The 10154-nt window shown below is 41.3% G+C and overlaps 1 protein-coding gene across 1 annotated transcript in view; it reads right to left on the reverse strand.

Annotated features, from left to right (window-relative positions):
* Pth2r (parathyroid hormone 2 receptor) overlaps positions 1-10154 on the reverse strand; it is an 81960-nt gene that overhangs the window by 58103 nt on the left and 13703 nt on the right. The window contains exon 2 of the mRNA XM_005361457.2: positions 4195-4297. Coding sequence (XP_005361514.1) covers positions 4195-4297 — 103 coding nt within the window. The remainder of the gene's footprint in view (positions 1-4194; positions 4298-10154) is intronic.

A 10154-nucleotide genomic window follows, 5' to 3' on the forward strand; every position in this document is an offset into this window, starting at 1 on the left:
AGACAATGAGGGCTGATGAGAAGCCAAGGACAATGGCACTGGGTTTTGATCCTACTTCATGTTCTGGCTTTGTGGGAGCCTAGCCAGTTTGGATGCTCACCTTCCTAAACCAGGATGGAGTGGGGAGGACCTTGGACTTTCCACAGGGCAGGGAACCCTGACTGCTTTTTGGACTGGAGAGGGAGGGGGAGAGGAGTGGGGGAAGGGGAGAGGAGTGGTAGGAGAGAGAGGGAAATGGGAGGCTGGGAGGAGGCAGAATTTTTTTTCAATAAAAAAAAGAAAATTTCTTAAGTTAGCTAGTAAATTCAAAATGTCAGTCTAGTCTTTAACAACTTGAAAGTGTAGAATGTTTTACTTAATTTACACATAATAAAAAATTTTAATTGAAAGGTAGCTCAAAGTTTGCCACATTTAATTCTATGTTATTTCTGTATGAAAGAAGATCTTAAAGCAAGAGTTCTCTTTTTAATATTTATTCATGCATATGTGTACATATTCACAAATGTCAGGTGTTACACAAGTCAGTACATCCAGATAATGTGTTCTTGTATCTGATGTTTCTATAGTCTGTTACTAATTTATATTTACTAACCTTTGCTGCCCTAGCCCTATTCCTGAAGGCTTGTTTGATTGGATGGATGGATCAATGGATGGATGGATAAATGGATAGATGTATAGATGGATGGATAGATGGATGGATTTCTTGCTCTATCCACCTAACTCTTATCCCTTTAATTTTAAAATGTGATGATTATGCACCCAGGAAACTTTCCCTAACCCCTTACCGACTGAGATGTTTGCAGTGGTTCCACAGTTGTGAACGTCTCTGCTGTCAAAATTATGTACCATCCTGAAGGATGTCTACCACTCCCATGAAACCATCAAGTCCACAGAACAAAGGAGTCTTGTAGAAGACAATAAATAAATACATAAATAAGACCTTGAGTTCTTCCTCATATCTCATATGGCACATAAGGAAACAACTCATATCTCATATGGCAATAAGGAAACAAGGCACCAATGTGGCAGCCCTGGTTCACCAACAAAGTCTGTAGGTATACAAATTAATAAACACAGGCTATGGAAAAAGCATGTCTAGAAAAGCAAGAAGAGAGTCAAAGGTTAAAATTACAAAGGACTTAAAGTAGGATAGGAAGGTTTCTGAGCTTTTCAAAAGCTCAAAGCAATAAATTCATAAGCCAACTATAACACAATACTAAACACTGACTTTGGGAACTAGAAAATACTGGGAAGAAATTACCAATACAGCACAGAAACACTAAGAAAAAAAGACTATAAATAAGGCATAAATCCAGAGAGGTGGTACTGGGCACTCCCACATCTGTCTGCAAGAAGCTCTAGGTGGTGCTGGACAGAATGGAGGAGGTAAAATTTTCAGAAACCAATAACTTTCTCCTCATCAAATCACCAAATACCTGTGTTAATTTTGTCAGTGCTGTGGCAAAATACCAGAGAGCACCAGAACACATAGAGCAAGACAGGTTTATTTGGGCCCATGGCTTCAAATGTTCCAGTCCAAAATCCTTTGCTCTGTTGACTCCAGTTTATAACGAAGCAGAATATCATGGCTGAGTAAAGAAGTAAAGAATATTTACCTCATAGAGAGGGTGGAGAAAAGGAAGGAAAGGGGGAGGGTTGAGAGAAGGGGAAGAGGGAGATGGAAGACTCAGAGAAACACCAGTAATGTCCTGCTCCCTCCAACTCAGCCCACCTCCTCAAGTTTCCCAAACCTTTCAAAATAGTGCTACCAGATCAGGACCAAACCTTCCAGGGAGACACGGCAGAGCCAGATCTTAGTGACACAGATCCTCAGATGCAGAAACTCCAATGGTTTCCTACCTGGATACAGAGTAAAACTGAAAACATAAAGGTCAGAGGAAAGCTCTTAAAAAGACCCAGAGAGAAACAGATAACCAGCAAAGGCTGAAAGCTGATTCAGCAGCAGGAGCAACAGCATCTAGGATAAAAAATGAATGGTATGTTCAGGCACTAACAGATATATCTCAGTCAAGGATCATATATCCAAAATATCTATTAAGATTGCAAGTAAAAATGCCATCTCCAAGTCAACAAAATCGCATAGCACTATAAGCACAATTCCAAGTAAATAAATATAAAAGAAACAAAAGATATATTTGAGGAAGATGGAAAAACTAAACAAAACTAAGGTCAAACTTAACTCCTATGTGACAATACCCTACAATCTGGAAACAATTAAAATATCCAAATCTGCTTTAGTAATATGGAAAGAAGATATTATGATAAACTTTAAATTTTATTTCTTCTTCTTCTTCCTCCTCCTCCTCCTCCTTCTCCTCTTCCTCCTTCTCCTTTTCCTCCTCCTCCTCCTTCTTCTTCTTTTGGTTTTTTCAAGCCAGGGGTTCTCTGTATATCTGTTTAATAATCCTGACTGTCCTGGAACTCACTCTGTAGATCAGGAGGGACTCGAACTTACAGATCTGCCTACCTCTACCCCCAAATGCTGGAATTACCACCACCACCTAGATTAACTTTCTCAATTAAAATATAAATTTTTAATTCTATGGTAACCACTAAAGAAAGTAAGTATCCTACCAATTAGCTATAGATATTGGGACAGAGTAGAATAAAATAAGCAAAGGTGGGCCTGAAGAGATGGCTTAGTGGTTTGCAGACTAAGACTGTGCTTTTGTTTCCCAGCCTCCCAGACCCAAATAATCACACAGAAACTATGTTAACTAAAATACTGCTTGGCCAACAGCTCATACATATTCTGAGCTAGCTCTTTCATCTTCAATTAACCCATTTCTTTTCATCTGTATATCGCCACGAGGCAATGGTTTAACAGTAATGTTCTGGCATGGTATCTCTTTGACGCCACCATATATATGTGTGTGTGTGTGTGTGTGTGTGTGTGTGTGTGTGTGTGTTTGGATTTCCCACATGGCTTTACTCTGCTAAGCCATTGGCCAAAGCAGCTTTATTCATCAACCAATAAAAGCAACACATATACAGAAGGATCTCCCACATCAGTGGTTCAGTTCCCAGCACCCATGTGGTGGCTCCCAGTCATCTGTAGCTTCTGTTCTAGGTGATCTGATGCCCTCCTCTGGACTCCACAGGCATATATGTGATGACATACACATACATGCAGGTAAAATACTCATATACATGAGATAAATATACCTAAACTTTAAAAAAAAGCAAAAGTGTTTCAATCAATTCAAAATAAGATTAGAGAAGGAGAAATGGAAGGGACCCAGAGAGAGTCCAAAAAAGATGGTATTCAAATTCAAATGTTGTATGTTAGCACTCACAATTGAGGTAACCAGACTAAACTATTTGTTTGATGCACAAAGATTATTAGAATATCTAAACTAAACTTTGGATGCAAACTGTTTACATATTGATTTTTGTTGGGCTCTACATTTTTCTCTGCTCCCCTCCCTGCCTTTCCCCTCCCCTTCAACCCTCTCCCAACATGCTTTGATAAATCACCATCATGACAACTACATTCTCTGATCATAACAAATGTAAAAAATCAGTCACTATTCTTGAATATTTCAAACCAGTAAAAACAAATATTCATCTGCAAACTATATGAAGTATAGCCTTAACGACATTGTTCCATCCAATTAGTTGAGACTTAGAGGGCTCAGTAAATCAACTCCTATTTATGACCTGAATGTAGAAATATTTGAGAGATGACTTGAAAACTCAAGAAATAATTTCCTGAAAATTATTTTTATTTATTAATTTATTTAGAATAAAAGTATCATTTTATTCTAAAAGTTTTCTGTAGAAGATAGCTTACAGACTGGTTTGAACTGAGATTACAACCTGAGACTGTAGACAGTATCCACAGGGACAGAGTCTCCACCCTCCGAGTGTACTGCACTGTCAAGGGTAAGTCAACACACAGGCTCCCAACAACACGCAAGTCTACAGAGAGGCCAGACACACACATGTTCAGCAGAGACTCCTGGACTCATGAATCAGACCAGTCACTTCTGCCATAGGAAAAGAGAAGTACATGTGGCAAAAAGTGGAAGAACTTTGTTCTCTCTACATGCCTTCCACATGGAAACAAGGAATGTTTGACAAGATCTTTCTAGCACTTAGGGAGACTATTTGAAATTTTTGTGAAGATGGGAATGAAGAACACAAAAAAAGCACACATCTTGGCATCATTACCTCCTTCTTGGAGTTGAGTGGTGATGTTGAGCTCACACTGCACTTTAGCTTTCATAATAAGAATGATCTGCTCTTCTATAGTGATGATGCCATCAGAATCCAGCTGTGAAAGCAAATGAGACGCCGTCATTCCCCATCATATTAAAACTGATCCACTACCAATCAAGCGACCTGAAACTGCCTCTTATCAGAATACATACAATATTGTGGTTTCAATATCCACTGGCCTCCATAGGCTCGTGAACTGAATATGTGGTCCCAGATGATGGTGCTACTTGGGGTCACCTTAGAAACCTAGAAGATTGAGTAAAGCTGAAAGAATTAGGTCACCCAGAGGTGGGTCCTTAGGAGTGGTCACTTCCTATCTCCTTCCCCACTTCCTATCTTCTCCCAGATTCCTAGTTGGCCATAAAGTGAGTATCTCTACTCCACCACATGGCTGCACTGTTACACTGCTTTATCGAATTTCACAGGTGTCAAACAACTATATAGACTGAATCACTTGAGACTGTGAGCCAAAATATCTGTCATTCCTTAAGTTTGTTTTTCAGGATTTGGTCACAGTAATAAAAGGAAACATATATATATATATATATAATCTTTTTGGATAATTTTAATTGTAGTACCAGAAAATGTAAGAAACTTCTAAATTGTGATTTAAGTAATTACATTAGAAATAGTGTAACTAGAAGAAACACTGAAAATGCCTAACATGTTATGAAGGCACAATACATTATTAATTCTTTTACATTGTGGCAGTTCTGTTACATAGAAATAGAAAACTAAATTTAGCTCTACCAGAAAAATGATCAACAAAACTTGGACATAACATACAACATCTGACTTTGGGTTTATTTATCTATGAAAGAAATGGGTTATTCTAAATTGTCTCCACTCATCTTGTTGCCTTAAAAACTGGGAACTTTGTAATGCTAAGATATTCACCCATATACCTATTATCCACTTGATCAGTATTTATTATTTTCACATGAAAAATAATGTGCTTTGTGAAGAAAAAAGAATATAATACCAAGGACATTGAGGACACTTGTGCAAGCATTGTTCCTGACCTTAGAATGACATGAGAAGTGATAGTGTCATTAAAACAGGAGCAATCTTTCTCCCCAGTCCGGATTACTCCAAAAGCAACAATTGTATCCACAACAAAGTGCCACATTTAGAAAAACGGATGTTAGTCATTTGTTCTGGGTAAAAGATCATTTGTAATGTGAAATAAAACATTGAATTACAACGACAGAGACTTAAGATCTAAGAGAAACCCTGGTTTGATTGTGTGTGCTATCATGAAAGTTCATAAAGTTTCCACTGTAAATATGAATTCTTAATGTCATAATATTAAATTCCTCATGGTTACAATAATTACAATTCCCTGTGTATTCCATTTTCAAGTAGATACGATGCTATAAACTATATATATCCAAGAGGAAACACTCTGGAAATTTTAGGACCAGTAGAATAGGCATAGAATAGAGATAGATAGACATAGAAATCAGTATAGGTTATAAATGATAGATAGATGATAGATAGATAGATAGATAGATAGATAGATAGATAGATAGATAGATAGATAGATAAAATTAAGACACTCCCAAGAGGTGCAGAGAAGAAAGCACACCAGGCCAGGACTTTAGATCCTGTACAATGACACGGTAGAAGACTACTTGCATTTTCTTTCTGACTCATACACTATAAGTGTGCAGTTAAAGTAGTTGCAAATTCTGAAACACTGACTAAGATAAATTGGCCTCAAGAAAAGATTCTGAACCCAAGGAAGGAAAAGGACAAGACAGAAAACTTAGACATTAATAGTCTGACCCCAGTCAATTAACAGCCAACTGTGGGAAATCTGAATGTACAGTCTAACAAGACTGTCGGGGATACCCCAGTGACCTTCCACAGTGATGTGAGAGAAAGGAAGAAAACAAATACTAGCCTTAACAGGCTGCCTCTTTTACCCTCAACATCTGCGTGTCAATAAAGACCATGTTGGCAACCTAGGAGCAGGAAGCATTAAATGGAGTGAGACATGGGAGGGTAGAGAACATAAAGAAATGTGAGTACAATGACAAACACTAAATGCATTTCAAAGTCATAGGGAAACCTAGGACTGCAGAAGCTTCCCTATATACAGTTTAAAATGGAGTTACACTATCAAGGGGAAACAATGTCACTACTAAACACCACAGACCAAAATCCCATTGCAGGAATGGGTTACCTCTTTTGGAATTGTTGACCAATAAGGGCCCATAGATTCCCAAATACTACAGGTTATTGCCAGTGTTCTTGGTTACCCTCCAAACATTACAGTAAGTCCCTATTTTTGAAGACAGTATGTGGTCCAAGATGAAGAAAGCAAACTGGAACTCACCTGAAAGTTTTACCCCTTTTGTCTTGTTCCATGGCACTGGGCAGTTCTGTGCACACTATCAGACTGTGAGCTACAATAATATCGGGCCTGTTAAGACATGCCCACTGGTGCAATAGTGCCATCATGGGAGTAGCCAATCACTTTACGGTTGAAGTTAAAGCATACTCCACAAGATGAAACCCATCTCTGACCCAATCAATAGGACCAAAAACCTGTGGCTAGTCAGGCCATAGGCCCTAGGGGAACACCTGCTATTATCATTCTCCAAAGGTCAGTATTAAACTGACCTTTAATTCCTTATCATTAGTTCATCACTCAACCCTCATTACAGATGCTTCTGCTTGTCATAGATGGCGATTAACACAGAGGCCACAACTGGTCAAGATGTGAGACTTGAGAGACTGAGAAATGCTCAGAACTAAGTGCAACATCTCTATCACACTCCCTCCTCTCAAAGCTCAGGGATCATTGCTGAAGAGGAAGTAGAAAGAGTGTAAGAGTCAGAGGCAGTGGATTACTTCAAGGAAACAGTGTTTTTCAGACACGGCTGGGCAGCTACACATATAAACTCAGGTTAACAGTTTTTGACAGCATGCACAAGATCTGTACAAGTTCAAACAAGAAGAAGTTGCAGCGTGGTGAGCAGAGGGGGCTTCAGAGTCCCTCTCCTATCTGAGGACCTCCTAGCAATTGATAAATGCTGGGAAAGAGAGAGTCAATTCTCTTTAGTGGTATGACCCCTGGTAGGTTGATGTGGTAATTTAAAAGAAAATGACCCCCAAAGAGAGCTGCACTGTTAGGAGATATGGCATTGTTGGGGCAGGTGTGGTCTCACTAGAGAAAGTGTGTCTCTGTGGAAGTGGGCTTTGAGGTCTCATATATGCTCAAGACACACCCAGTGAGACAGTCTACTTCCTGTTGCATGATATATATAGGATTATCAGCTACTTCTCCAGCACCATGTCAGCCTGCACACCACTAGGTCCCACCATGACGATAATGGATTCAACCTCTAAGCTATAAGCAAGACACCCCATTTAAATGTTTTCCTTTATAAGAGTTGCCACGGTCATCGTGTCTATTCACAGCAAGAGAAACCCTAAGATGGTTGGCCATGTTCCACATACATCCAAGACTATAGGAGCTGTACAGATAGGATTTGTTGGGAATTAAAAAACAATTGGGTGACTAGGGAAGAATGTGGATCTGAAAGAAATGGAAGGAGGAAAGAATTAATCAACAAACATTTATAAGACTCTCAAAAAATTAATTTAAAGATCAGGAAAAAAGGGGAAGAGCAGCAGAGGGCTCTTTCTTTTGGCTCTTTCTTTTGTTAAGACTATCTTATGTGTCTTGAATGAATCTTGGTTGTAATATCTCATAATTTTGTTCTTACCATTTTTGTAAGCTGGATATCGAAGATATAGTATTTTTTTCAAATTCAAGTAAGCTTTTTAAAAACCGTTTTTATTGAGTTATATATTTTTTTCAACTTCCTTCCCTTCCTCTCCCATCCCCTTCAACCCTCTTCCAAGGTCCCCATGCTCCCAATTTAATCAGGAGATACTGTATTTTTCTACTTTCTATGTAGATTAGGTCTATGTATGTCTCTCTTAGGGTCCTCTTTGTTGTCTAGGTGCGGCGAACTTCCTGACCAGCAGGAAGGAACAGCCACCAGACGAGGATTCTTCTCAAATCACGCTTTATTGGAGCCTCTTGGTTGTAGGGAGAGCAGAAAGCAAGGGGCCCGGAGCCCTGAACTATAACTGCTTATATAGGGAGTCTGCCTAGCAACTTTTAATACTTTGATACTTTAACTGCTTTTCTGGAGACCCACTGGCAGGAAAAAAAGCAGGGGAACATCCCTGTCAGTTATAGACCAGGATGTTCCCCTGCCGGTCAGGGGAAGTGTGGGCAGCTAGATCACAACTCATCCTGTTTTCCGGTGGAAGAATTGCAACCCTAATATGGAGTTATCTATCAAGCGAGGCTGGGGCCAAATGCCATCTTGTAATGGCAGCTATTCAAATCGGCTCCCAGCAGTTCCCCCTTTCTGTTTTTCTCTTTAGGCCAGTGAGAAGGTCTTACTCCCGTTCAGGTCCTCACCTCATGATGCAAGGACCGATCAAAGGAGGCCCAAAACTCCTGGTACTCCTTCTCCCGTGCAATGGAATAAACTCCTGGGAGGTGCAAAGGCAGTACTCAGAGTAACAAATGCATACCTTCCTCAGTGCAATGGAGAATTTCTCCCTGAGAGTGCAAAGGCTATGCAAGGAACAAACCTACTGGCCTTTTAGGACAGATAACCATACTTGGGGTGAATCGCCACCATTCTCCAAAGCGGTTAATGCTTGTAAAACCGCAATCTTTTCTCGAAATGTGAGCTCGGGGGCGGCATTTTAGTCTAGGTCAGATTATCCATCCCAAACAAAAAAGGGGGGGAGCTTCTCACTGTCATGGAACCACCCCCTCAAGTCAAGCCCACCATCCGGGGTTATCTCCCCGGAAAGTCAAGACAAAGGAGAGGCTGAGCACACAGCTCTGAGGGGGAAGGAATAGCCCCCCTCAAAGTAGGGACTGGGGAAGCCTGCAAGAGCCAAACTGAACTTGCTGCCCCAAAGGAATCCACCAGTGTGTTACCCTCTGAGCAAAGTTCAAACAGGTTCAGCTGGGGCCTGCGAAACCGAAGTGGGCACCGAGCAGAACACAGCAGCAACGTCCCCGTGAAGGACTCAGCAGTCGAGCCAGGGTCAAAGAAGCTGCTTCAATAAACGGGGAAAAACGGCGGCATTGTGGCTATCAGTGCCTGCAGCCAAAGCAGCAGTGTTAACAGTCTTCATTGGTCTGATTATTAGATTCTTGCCTCCAGAAAATCCCCCAAGATCGAAAGATGAAGAAACTTCTTTTCCAGGAGGCACATAATGGACCAGCGGTAGAGCAGAGATTGCGGGGAACGAGAGGCGCGGCATGGAGCTCTGGACAACCGGCTTCTGCCCTGCGCTGCTGTGGGGTTGCGCGATGGCAGTCACGGCGACACAGGGAAGGGAAGTTGTTTTGTTGGCACAGCAATGAAAGGGGAACTCGGCTGGCTCATAAGCTGAGCGTATCTTCATTGAGTTTAAGTTCACTGTGCGAGACTGCAACAGCTTCCCGGGAGGCGCCAGCTCCTGTGTGCACCATGCTGTGGTGCTGTATGGGGGTGAGGAGCCTCTCATGCACTGCACGGTGAATGGTGAGTGGCTGGTGCCTATTGGGCAGTGTCTGTGCCAGGCGAGCTACGAGAAGGTTGCCGATGCCTGCCAAGCCTGCTCGCCGGGATCAGGAACAGCAGTGGCATCATCTTCGACCGGATCAGCAGTATCAGCATCCTGAAGAGCGGCTGGGTCATTGTCATGATAGACTTCAACAGTTCTGGTCAGGTGGCTCAGGACCCAATGAGGCACTTCTCAATCCTGGGGAAAAACACAAATAGCTCCCCTGGACCTCCGGATAATGGGGTCCGGGCTATACCATTTATTATCCAACACATCCTTCCACATCACTTTCCCTGCCCCTTCCGGGGAGGTGTGGG

Source organism: Microtus ochrogaster, linkage group LG4, assembly GCF_000317375.1.
Source record: "Microtus ochrogaster isolate Prairie Vole_2 linkage group LG4, MicOch1.0, whole genome shotgun sequence".
Lineage (NCBI taxonomy): Eukaryota > Metazoa > Chordata > Mammalia > Rodentia > Cricetidae > Microtus > Microtus ochrogaster.